Source organism: Danio rerio, chromosome 7 (genome assembly GCF_052040795.2).
Source record: "Danio rerio strain M-AB ecotype USA chromosome 7, GRCz13ab, whole genome shotgun sequence".
Taxonomy (NCBI): Eukaryota; Metazoa; Chordata; class Actinopteri; order Cypriniformes; family Danionidae; genus Danio; species Danio rerio.
In genome coordinates, this window is record NC_141027.1 from 19,890,001 (window position 1) to 19,902,898 (window position 12,898).

Consider the following 12,898-nt stretch of genomic DNA (forward strand, 5'->3'; position numbering starts at 1 on the left):
CATGCAAATCATCTGTATACCTGTACAGTTGAATGCAAAATGATTTGCCCTCCTGTGAAATTTTATTTATTTTTCAAATATTTCATAACAGATAAGAATTTAATTTCTAATGACTAATTTCTTTTATCTTTGCCATATTGACAGCACATTACATTTCTCTAGTTATTTTGCAAGATACTAGTGTTCAGCTTGAAGTGGAATTTAAAGGCTTAACTGGGTTAATTGTCAAGTCATTGCACAACAGTGGTTTGTTCTGTAGCTCATTCATTTATTCATTTTCCTTTCGGCTTAGTCTCTTTATTAGTCAGGGGTCGCCACAGCGGAATGAACCGCCAACTTATCCAGCATATGTTTTACGCAGTGGATGCCCTTCCTGCAGCAACCCATCTCTGGGAAACATATATACACTTATTCACACTCATACACTTCGGACAATTTAGCATACCCAATTCACCTGTACCGCATGTCTTTGGGCTGTGGGGGAAACCGGAGCACCCGGAGGAAACCCACGCGTATGTGGGGAGAACATGCAAACTCCACACAGAAATGCCAACTGACCCAGCCGAGGCTTGAACTAGCGACCTTCTTGCTGTGAGGCGACAGCACTACCGACTGCGCCACCATGTCACCTGTTCTGTAGGTAATCAAGAAAAAAAAATCTCAAGGGTGCTAATAATATTGACCTTGAAATTATTTGAATGTACAACTGCTTTTATCAGCCAAACTAAAAGAAATAAGTATAATTCTTGCTCTGTTAAACGTCGCTTGTGAAATTTTTGCAAAATAATTACTATTTCACAAGAGGGCTAATAATTGTGGCTTCAACTTTATATTATTTTATTTCTTTAAACCATATTAATTGATTCCTGAAATGTGTCTTATTCTCACCAGAGCTGAACTGATTTGTTCACAAGTATACCGTAATAACAGTATCAATGTGACACATTGCTTCCACACACATTTTATTAAGATGTCGTTTAAACAAAATAAGATCTCGTTTAAAAGATGTCATTTTAACGTCATAATATCTTGTTATTATGAGAAAATCATTGTCATAATGAGAAAATATCTTGTTTTTACGAGTTTTATGAATTAACTGTAAAAATACTGTTGAAATCAGAATTATTAGCCCCCCTTTTCTTTTTTTTTCTTTTTTAAATATATCCTAAATTATGTTTAACAGAGCAAGAAAATTTTCGAAGTATGTCTGATAATATTTGTTCTTCTGGAGAAAGTTTTATTTGTTTTATTTTGGCTTTAATAAAAGCAGTTTTTAATTTTTAAAAAAGCATTTTAAGGTCAAAATTATTAGCCCCTTTAAGCTATAAATTTTTCAATAGTTTACAGAATAAACCATCATTATAAAATAACTTGCCTAATTACCCTAACCTGCCTAGTTAACCTAATTAACCCAGTTAAGCCTTTAAATGTCACTTTAAGCTGTATAGAAGTGTCTTGAACAATATCAGTCAATTATCATTTACTGTCATCCTGGCAAAGATAAAATAATCCAGTTATTAAAAAACTATTATGTTTATTAATGTGTTAAAAAAATCTTCTTTCCGTTAAACAGAAATTGGGGAAAATAATAAACAGGGGGGCTAATAATTCTGGCTTCAACTGTATGTGTTTGTCAGCAAAGTGTCACCATACAATTGAAATAATTGTTAATGTTTTAAAATGTAATTTATTGATTTCAGAATTTACTTTAGTGTATATAAACCTTCAGAAATCATTCCAATATGCTGATTTGGTGATAATTTCTGAGTTTTATCAGTGATAAATAAATAAAACAACAGTTGGAAATGGAATCTGTGTATTTAGCTGTTTTTAGGATAATTGGATTAAAAAGACAATTTCTATTTGCAACACAAATTATGTATTATGTAAAACAGAAGTGTCAGTACTTCTGTTTTACATAATGCCTCCATGCTAAATAAAATTACTTAAAAATCTACTTCATGTCACTAATACCACATATACTAGAGAGCATTTATCAAGCATTGTCATTGTTTATGTAAAGGCAGCATACCAGAGTCAGAGCTCATTCTCATGCATACACACATGCGTGTAGATATCAGTCAGTGATTGTGCTGGTTGTAAACCTGCTCAACTCCAAAAACAGCCCCAAGCAGCATTACAATTTTAATGAATCATTGTGACTAAATGAAAACCCTTGTGTCATGGCACCTTTTCTCCAAACAGAACACAACAGAAACTGACGCCCAACCAGCATCTCGAACATCTTCCACTGCGGTGAGTTCAACATGTATAACATTGGAGATTCACATTTTAATCCAAACCAAGATGATTTTTAGAGTGCTTACGTGTATTACTTATTTGGGACCACAAAACCAGTCTTATGTTGCATGGGTATAGCTTTAACAGTTGCATTGGTCAAAATGATAGATTATTCTCTTATAATAAGTAAAGATCATGTTCCATGAAGATATTTTGTAAATTTAATACTGTAAACATATCAACATTATGGACATTACCCAGCAGCCACAGGACGTCAACATGATTTTAGATTGACTTTGTACCCCAACGTTGTAGGATCTTGCATTTTGTTTGGAAATGTCAGGCTGACGTTAATATCCAATGTTGGACAGATGTTGCATTTTAGTTACTTTTCAACGTAACCAAATGCCAAATATCAACATCTAATGATGTTACAGCTTGACGTTTTGTGGACGTTACCACTATGAAATCTATCAGATGTTGGATTTTAGTTGCCATACATGATGAATAAATGTCAGTATTTAACGTGAAAGTGACATTGGTTTAAAATGCTTGCTCTGCATTGGATTTTGGTTACTTTCGACAAACAACAAAATATCAATGTCAATTTCACGTCTTATTGGACGTCAAATTAACATTGTCTTTAGATGCTGGCGGCCTAAATCTAACCTAATATTATTGTCTTATGACGCTGTGTGGCTGCTGGGTATGGTTTGGAAACAATACAGTTCAATCTACAGCCATAGAGAAAATGGAATATCCATCTTTAGAAACTTTTTATTAGCAAAAGATCCTTAATGAAGCTACTAAACTATTATCTCACCCCTCACATAGATTATTTATGTACTGACTACTGGTAGAAGATACTGTTTGCAGATACAGTTGAAAGCAGAAGTTTACATACACTCTAAAAAAAGAGCAAAACCATTTTTTTTTTAATGTCTGATGGTAAATCATAGTAAACGTTTACTATTTTAGGTATTTTTTTGAGAAGTTTTTATTAATTTCTAGACAGTCAAAAGTTTACAAATATTTTGTTGATGGTTTTTTAGCTTTGCTTTTAAACTTTTTAACTTTGGTCAAATGTTTTGGGTATCCTTCCACAAGCTTCTCACAATAGTTTGAAGGAATTTTGGCCCATTTCTTCTGAAAGAATTTGTGTAACTGAGTCAGATTTGTTGGCTGTCTTGCTCCCACAAGCTTTTTCAACTCTGCCCACAAATTTTCTTTAGGATTGAGGTCAGGGCTTTGTGATTGCCACACTAAGGCCGTACTCACACTAGGTACAGTTGCCTCGAACCGGGCCAAAGCACGCTTTTCCCCCCTCCCGTCTCCCCCAACGGCCTGCGCTCACACCATATCGGGCCTCGGCACGCTTACGTCATCGCTGCTGCTCTTTTTAGTGAGAAGCGCTCTCTATGGCAAGCCTTTTTAGCATTTAAATCTTTGTTCTGACTCCATAAATATATTTAGAGATATCTCTAATTATATTTTGACTAGTCATAATTATAATTCCACTACTCAGAATGACAATTAGAGATATCTGCAATTACAATTGTACTAGTACGAAATCAGATTGGAGAAATCTGCAAATATATTATGACTAGTCATATTCCTCCATTGACTTCCATTGAAAAATATTTGCAGATATCTCTAAATGAGTTTTGATTAGTCACAATTGTAATTAGAGATATCTCTAACTGAGTTTTTACTAGTCATAATACATTTGGAGATGTCTTTAATTCTACATATTTAGAGATATTTACAAATATATTTGAAGATCTCTCTAATTAATTTACTAATAGTCGAATTACAGTTGTAGATATCTTGAATTGGATTTTTGACTAGTCAAAATTCATTTGGAGATATCTCTAATTACAATTGGGACTAATCAAAACTCATTTAGAGATATCTGCAAATATTTTTCAATGGAAGTCAATAGAGGAATATGACTAGTCAGTCATAATATATTTGCAGATATCTCCAATCTGACTAGTCGAATTATAATTATGACTAGTCAAAATATAATTAGATATCTCTAAATATATTTATGGATAGTCAGAACAAGGTTTAAATGCTAAAACGGCTTGCCATACGCTCTCACCCAGTAGCACAGTGGAGATTTCTCTACTTATATCGTTTCAGTCGGTTTGATATGCAGTGACATGCAGTCAAATATTTCGCCAAACAGTCCTTAGGGATGCGGGGACACGCAGTCAGATATTTCACCGGACAGATCCGCCACTTTTGGCGCTCATAAACAATCATAATGCTCTCGTGCTGCAGGAATGAGGAGGTCTGCTGAAGGCGCGCAGCTGTCATGCTGTAAGGAGTTCTCGTCTTTAATAAACTACGGCAGTTTGCGATCACTGAACAGTAAGAATGATTAATAAATCCATATGAAACAGCCCCTTAAAAGTCACGTCTCGCTTTCAGTTTCGGGCTTTGGCGCGTTTTGCACTCACACACAAGTGTACCGCGCCAAAGCCCAAGTGCACACCTCTTCCAACCGGGCCAGGGCCGGCCAAGTGAACCGTGCTTGAGCCCGATTCAGCGCACTCACACTTCTCAAACGATCCGGGAAACGGGCCTGGGCACGGTACGGATGGCATAGTGTGAGTAGGCCCTAAAACATTCACTCTGTTGTCCTTAAAGCACTTTTTAACTAATTTGGCAGTATGCTCAGGGTCATGGTCTGTTTGGGAGACCCATTTGTGGCCAAGTTTTAACTTCCTGGCTGATGTCTTGTTAGGTTGCTTCAGTATTTCTACATAATGTTCTTTTTTCATGATGCCATCTAAGCTGTGAAGTGGACCAGTCCCTCCTGCAGCAAAACAGCCCCACAACATTATGCTGCCTCCCCCATACTTCACAGTTGGGATGGTGATCCTAGGCTTGTGAGCTTTTTTTTTATTTTTTATGGTTATGTGCCTTTTTTAAGCAGTGTATGTAAACTTCTGGTTTCAACTGTATAATCATTTTATGAAATCTTTTTTACCTACGTCAGTTAGACTTTTAACTATGTAATTTTGTTTGTTATTTTGTATTTTTACTGTTTAATTTGTGTTGTTTTTTTGTTTGTTTGTTCAGCGTATGCAAATGCAGGCCTAGTGTACAAGATACATTTTTCTGCCTTGAATTATTGAAAGAATGAATGAACTCAATATTTAATTAGTGATATGCATTCCTAAGAACTTAATTTAACCCTCAGATGTTCAAATACGCTCAAAAAATATTTAGTGTTAATAAACTTTTAAAATGAGCTGAAACAACCACACTCAAAAAAAAAAGTTTTTACTTGTTCAAACCACTTATTTAAAGTAAGCTGAATCAACATAATTCTTGAGATTTCATTGGGACAACTTAATTTTTTTTATGTTCAATCCACATAAATTTGTTAAAAGTGTTAGCTTAATCGATTTGTATTAAGACAACATGAATGAATTGTGTGGAACCCTGCATTTTTTACAGTGCAACATTTGAGGGCTTTTTGGGACATCTTAATTGTTTTATGTTCAATCCACTTAAATTTGTTAAATTAATCGATTTGTGTTGGAACAACATAAAGGAATTGTGTAGAGCCCAGTGTTTTTTACAGTGTAGTTGTATCTTGACCAAATAGTGTCCAATCCTAACAAAGTGTACACATCATAAGAAAGCTCATGCATTCAAATTTCAATAAATAATCTCAAATAAATCTTCAAAATATAAATATTTATGACTGGTTTTTTGGTCTAATGTCAGATTAGGTTAAACGAGTACACATGCATAAATGAACTCAACAGTTTTGTTTTCCTGCAGAGTCTCACAGACGCAGCAGCGAATGTGGTTTACCAGATGAAGAGAGCGAAGAGTGTGAGCGAAAAGAGACAACAAGTCCCCATGGTGGGGAACTGACCTCAAACCTCACACACAGTTAGTTTACTCTGTGTAGGCTGCCATATCAGTCTATGGACGATTACTATTGGTTGGAATATATCCAATATATAATATATGTAAACTAAGAGTTGTTAGGTTCTTCTTGGCAACACCTGCCTCTATTTATCTTCGGCTGGTCTGTGAATTTCAGATGTTACAATGTTCAGTTCTGTGCAAAGGTCTTAGTCCCTCATCAGCTCTGAAGTTTTAGCAGAGGTTTACTGAGCATCCACATTTTTCTTTTGGTCTTTTCATTAAGATACAAACTGAAATTGTGGGGAAAATGTAGATAAAGTCTGGATAAAAAAACAGAACAAAATGGCTTCCTTTTTATTGGGGAGACTGTTATACCTTTTGGTGTCTGTTATTTTTTCTGTCAAGGTAATCCAATACTGCCGGTACAGTATTCGAGCCTGGATTCTGTCTGTGTTTTATCAGCTGTTTTCCTCTACAACGGCTGTTATACAATAGCTTGCCTAATTACCCTAACTTGCTTAACTATCCTAGCACTATAAGCTGAATACTAATATATCTGGCAAAATACAGTTAGGGCCATAAATATTTGGACATGGAAAAAATTCATTTTTGGCTCTATACATCAACACAAAGGATTTTAAATGAAACGAACAAGATGTGTTTTAACTGCAGATTGTTACCTTAATTTGAAGGTATATACGTCCAAATCAGATGAACGCTGTAGGAATTACAGCAGTTTACATATGTGCCTCCCACTTGTTAAGGGTCCAAAAGACAATTGACAATTGACTTCTGAGCTGTTTTATGCCCAGTTGTGTGTTATTCCCTCATTATCCTAATTACAATGAGCAGATAAAAGGTCCAGAGTTCATTTCAAGTGTGCTATTTGCATTTGGAATCTGTTACTGTCAACTCTCAAGATGGGATCCAAAGAGCTGTCACTATCAGTCAAGCAAGCCATCATTAGGCTGAAAAACTAAACAAACCCATCAGAGAGATAGCAAAATCCTTATGCATGACAAAAACAACTGTTTGAAACATTCTTAAAAAGAAAGAATGCACCGTGAGCTCAGCAACACCAAATCACCCGTAAGACCACAGAAAAAATGTGGTGGACGACCAAAGAATTCCTTCCCTGGTAAAGAAAACAGCCTTCAACAATCAAGAGAAGACTACACTAGAGTGAATACAGAGGGTTCACCACTAGATGTAAACTTTGGTGAACCTCAAAACCAGGAAGGCCAGATTAGAATTAAAAAAAAGCTTTCAAAGTGCTGGAACAACATCCTATGGAGAGATGAGATCAAGATGAACTTGTACCAGAGTGATAGGAAGAGAAGAGTATGGAGAAGGAAAGGAACTGCTCATGATCCTAAGCAGTAAAGTATGGTGGTAGTAGTGACATGGCGTGGGCATGTATGGCTGTCAATGGAACTGGTTCTCTTGTATTTATTAGGGATGTGACTGCTGACAAAAGCTGCAGGATGATTCAAGTTATATTTTCTGCTCATATTAAGCCAAACACTTTAGAACTCATTGGACGGTGCTTCAAAGTGCAGATGGAGAATGACCCAAAGCATACAGCAAAAGCAACCAAAGAGTTTTTGAAGGGAAAGAAGTGGAATGTTATGCAATGGCCAGGTCAATCACCTGTTCGTAATCCGATTGAGCTTGCATTTCACTTGAAGACAAAACTGAAGGGAAAATGCCCCCCAAGAACAAGCAGGAACTGAAGATAGTTGCTGTTGAGGTCTGGTAGAGCCCCACTAGGAATGAAACCCAGCGTCTGGTGATGTCTATGTGTTCCAGACTTCAGGCTGTAATTGACTGCAAAGGATTTGCAACCAAGAATTAAAAAGTCAAAGTTTGATATAATGATTATTCTGAACAATTAATTTTGGACCCTTCACAAGTGGGAAGCACATATGTAAACTGTTGTAATTCCTACAGTGTTCACCTGATTTGGATGTAAATACCCTCAAATTAAAGCTAACAGTCTGCAGTTAAAGAACACAGTTTTTTTCATTTCACATCCATTGTGTTGGTGTACAGAGCCAAACACGTTAGGATTGTGTCGGTCCAAATATTTATAGACCTAACTGTAACTACTGAAATATTATGTTGTCATCATAAAAAAAAAAAAAAAAAGAAATTAGTTAATAAAACTATTATGTTGAAAAATGTTGAAATAAAGTAAAACAGCACTTGGGAAATATTTCAAAAAGTTTACCAGAGGGCTAATAATTTTGCCATCAACCGTATGTGGTTGTTGTACCATTGCTAAATCAAGCCTAATGGTGGGCTAAGACACAGCATACTAGATACTGTACTAATAAATATAATGCAACGAAATAAAACACATTTTATAGAAATCACAAGCTGATTCTCCTTCTTTTCTCTATATACACACCCTCTAAAGCAGGGGTGTCCAAACTTTTTGGGCCGAGGGCCAGATGCAAAAAAACAAACGTTGTCGCAGGCCAAATTTTACATACATCACACAAACACGTGTGTGTGTGTGTATATATATATATATATATATATATATATATATATATATATATATATATATATATATATATATATATAAATACAGTTGAAGTCAGAATTGTTAGCCCCCCTAAATTATTAGCCCCCGTTTATTTTTTCCCCAATTTCTGTTTAACGGAGACAAGTTTTTTTTTCCACACATTTCTAAACATAATAGTTTTAGTAACTAATTTCTAATAACTGATTTATTTTATCTTTGCCATGATGACAGTAAATAATATTTGACTAAATATTTTTAAGACACTTCTATACAGCTTAAAGTGACATTTAAAGGCTTAACTAGGTTAATCATGTTAACTAGTTAAGTTAAGGTAATTAGGCAAGTTATTTTATAACAATGGTTTGTTCTGAAGACTTAAGGGGCTAATCATTTTGACCTTATAATGGTTCAGAAAAAAATTTAAACTGCTTTTTATTCTAGCCGAAATAAAACAAAAGTCTTTCTCCAAAAGAAAAAATATTATCAGACATACGGTAAAAATGTCCTTGCTCTGTTAAGCATCATTTGGGAAATATTTAAAAAAGAAGAAATAAATCAAAGAGGGGCTAATAATTCAGACTTCAACTGTGTGTAGATAGATAGATAGATAGATAGATAGATAGATAGATAGATAGATAGATAGATAGATAGATAGATAGATAGATAGATAGATAGATAGATAGATAGATAGATAGATAGATAGATAGATAGATAGATAGATAGATAGATAGATAGATAATAATAATAAGAACTGCTGCTTAAGTGAATGCATGTAATAGCGACACCCGGTGGTTATTTATTGAATTACGTTCATTTTTGTATAGCGGGCCAGATTCTATTGATATTTATAAAAAGCCTCGCGGGCCGCCACAAAACTGATTGCGGGCCGCAGATGGCCCGCGGGCCGTAGTTTGGACACGCCTGCTCTAAAGCATTCCATGACTCCTATCCTAGACAATCTCAAGCACAAAAGATTAAAATGCATTCATCAATTGATCATATTTCAAATTAAGCAATCTGTATAGTTTTAAGCATAGTCTATAATCGGATCTTTATTTCAGTGATACTGCCAGACCGAGCTCACAAGGAAATGTGCGTATTTTGCATACTGTCAGAAAATCGTATAATTCATACAAATTCATACTCTTGTATTTTTATGAAAACATAAGATTTTTAAAGAGAGGTGTGCCCCCAGACTCCATCCCTAAACCCAACCATCGCTGGCAGGTGAGCAAATCATATTAAAGTGTACAAATGTGATCATCTATGTCTAAATCAATATCGCCACTAAATCTTAAAGTTGTGAATTGCCATGAGATTGTGTTGGATTTTTGGCATATACAGTTGAAGTCAGAATTATTAGCCCCCCTGTTTATTTTTATTTATTTTTATTTTTTATTTTTTTGGGGGGGAGAATATGTACAATTACAGAATGTTTGCAATTATATAAAAAAGATCCTCCACATTTTACTTATGCTAAAAATAAAATAAATTAAAATAAATTAAAACAAAATATTTCCTTCTATAATTATTAGGTACAAGTGATTATATTACAGCTACATGTCTATATATATATATATATATATATATATATATATATATATATATATATATATATATATATATATATATACACACACACACACACACACACACACACACATACACGCATAGATATACACATACATACACACACACACACACACATGTACATACATTTTTTTTCCCTTGGTATACTAACACAATTTACAGAGTCTACATATGTAAACCATTATCTGAATTGACAGAGAAAAAAAACTTAGTTACCATTAGAGAAGGAAAAGAAGAACAAAATATATGCAAACCCAAACAAAATAGATCACAGTATGTAAACGAAAATAATACCCTATAATACCCCCCCACTCGTCAGTTTCCATCTGTAGTGCACACCTGTAGAGAAGATTACTGAAAATGGGAGCTGCCATATGATTTAACAATATCCTCATCAAACAACTGTTCCATCTCTCCCTTCCAAGTACCTTATGAAAGGTTCCCATATTTAAAAAATTTTTGGCTTTTTATTCTGTAAATGGTACCGTATTCTTTCTAAATGGAGTGTGTTTGTGAGTTCACTGAGCCATAATTTGAAAGAGGGAGGAGATTTACTTTTCCAGAATGTCAGAATAAGTTTTTTGGCTGTTAAAAGGCCCTCCTGTTTCTTTTTCCCCAATTTCTGTTTAACGGAGAGAATTTTTTAAAATAATTTCTAATAACTGATTTATTTTATCTTTGCCATGATGACAGTATATGATACATCACTAGATATTTTTCAAAACAGTTCTAGACAACTTAAAGTGACATTTAAAAGCTTAACTAGGTTAATTAGGTTAACTAGGCAGGTTAGAGTAATTAGGCAAGTTATTTTATAACGATGTTAGGTTTAGGGTTCGGGTTAGGAAAAAATCGGGGAAAAAATAGCTTAAAGAGGCTAATAATTTTGTCCTTAAATGACTTTTTAATTTGCTTTTATTCTAGCTGAAATAAAAAAATAAGACTTTCTCCAGAAGAAAAAATATTATCGACATACTGTGAAAATTTCCTTGCTCTGTTAAACACCGTTTGGGAAATATTTTTTTTTAAAAAAAGCTAATAATTCTGATTTCAACTGTATGTCTACCAAAATGATCTATTTTAAACCCTTACTGATGTGGTGTGTAGCTTTTTATTAATATAGCCGACCATGGTCATATTTCAGAATGACATGCAAAAACTCATCAGGCACAAATTGCAAAAGAAGCTTGATTTTCCACATATGACAACTTGTTGACATGAAAACCATCAATACCTCAGTGTCAGATGCTCCCGTTATCAAAACAGGATCTCAGCCAAAGCTTAATGGCACTCCTGATGGAACTAAACAATGTACAATTGCTTATGGTTGTTAAAATAACACCACACCATATAATTGCACATCATTATTTACGCTAAAGATGATCCTAAAGACAGTAAAAGCGCTCTGTAGAGTCTTTTTCAAGACATTCAGTGGGCTTCAGGTCAACTGGTCGAGAAAATGAAGAGTTCTATTATGGTTTGAGCGCAATGACTATTGCATTGTCATCCTTAAACAAAACAATGTGAAGCGTTTTTCTGACATTTGTAAGGAAATAATAAGCAACACTGCTTTAGTAATGGATTAATGTATTTATAACATATTAATCCCTGAAAGATCCAGTCTTTAAGTGTTTGCTTACTTAAATCCAAACAGCAACTTTTTCTCTCTTTTTTTTTCTACGTTTTTCAGTGTTTATCTACTAGTAGAGACAATGGGGTAAGAACTGGTTGGAACCAACTTTAGTGATGTATGTGACAAAGCAGCCCTGATCACTTGAGCTCTTTGTGTTTTTATCTCTCCATCTCTTGTTTATGGCAGATGTAGAGTAGCTTTTAAATGGTAAAATAGCATTCTTGAAGGAATGAAAAAGTCTGCTGCTTTAACGCTACCTTAAAGTTTCTCATGAAGTTTTGTATTATTTGTATGATCATGTCTTGTTATATTAACTGTTATATTGCCAGTTATACAAGTTTGTCTCCTCTTGTCACATTTTAACCCACTTTACAATATTGATACAAATTAACAGTGTTATTTTTGGGGTATGAAATTGACTTTAAATTAATTACCACTCAATACTTGTAATAAAAGCTAAATTGTGTATATGAATTTGCCAAGACAGGCGTTTTGATGTAATTTAATGTCTATTTAAATGCAATAAACTTAAAGACACAACTGTGATAATATTCCTTAGGCACTTTGGAAGCTGGATTTCCACACATGCACTCACTGGCCACTTTATTAGGCACACCTGTCCAATTGCAACGCAAAGTACTAATCAGAAAATTTAAACATTTGAAATCAGAAAAACATGGCAGCAACTCATTGCTTTTAAACATGTAGACATGGTCAAGATGATTTGCTGCAGTTCAAACCGAGCATCAGAATGGGGAGGAAAGTTTATTTAAGTGACTTTGAACGTGGCATGATTGTTGGTGCCAGACAGGCTGCTCTGAGTATTTCAGAAACTGCTGATTTACTGAGATTTTCACACCATCTCTAGTGTTTACAGAGAATGAGCCAAAAAAGAGAAAATATCCAGTGAGCGGCAGTTCTGTGGGCACAAATGCCTTGTTGACGCCAGAGGTCAGAGGAGAATGGCCAGACTGTTTCGAGCTGATAGAAAGGCAACAGTAACTCAAATA

The 12,898-nt window shown here is 34.6% G+C and overlaps 1 protein-coding gene and 1 long non-coding RNA gene across 4 annotated transcripts in view; one reads left to right on the forward strand and one right to left on the reverse strand.

Moving 5' to 3' along the window:
• si:dkey-9k7.3 overlaps window positions 1–8,507 on the forward strand; it is a 48,594-nt gene extending 40,087 nt beyond the window's left edge. For 2 of the 3 annotated variants that reach the window (XM_087260830.1, XM_087260829.1), the window contains exons 19-20: window positions 2,206–2,256; window positions 6,043–8,507. In XM_087260830.1, coding sequence (XP_087116956.1) covers window positions 2,206–2,256; window positions 6,043–6,138 — 147 coding nt within the window. In that variant the 3' untranslated portion in view covers window positions 6,139–8,507. The remainder of the gene's footprint in view (window positions 1–2,205; window positions 2,257–6,042) is intronic. The other variant, XR_015495507.1, reaches the window with a different exon arrangement.
• A 312-nt stretch (window positions 8,508–8,819) lies between these two features.
• On the reverse strand, window positions 8,820–12,435 carry LOC141375340 (uncharacterized). Its single transcript, XR_015495516.1, has 3 exons — window positions 10,550–12,435; window positions 10,106–10,229; window positions 8,820–9,521 (listed from the first exon to the last, which is right to left on the reverse strand). It is a non-coding gene; the product is annotated as an uncharacterized LOC141375340 (long non-coding RNA).
• Window positions 12,436–12,898: the final 463 nt, after the last annotated feature.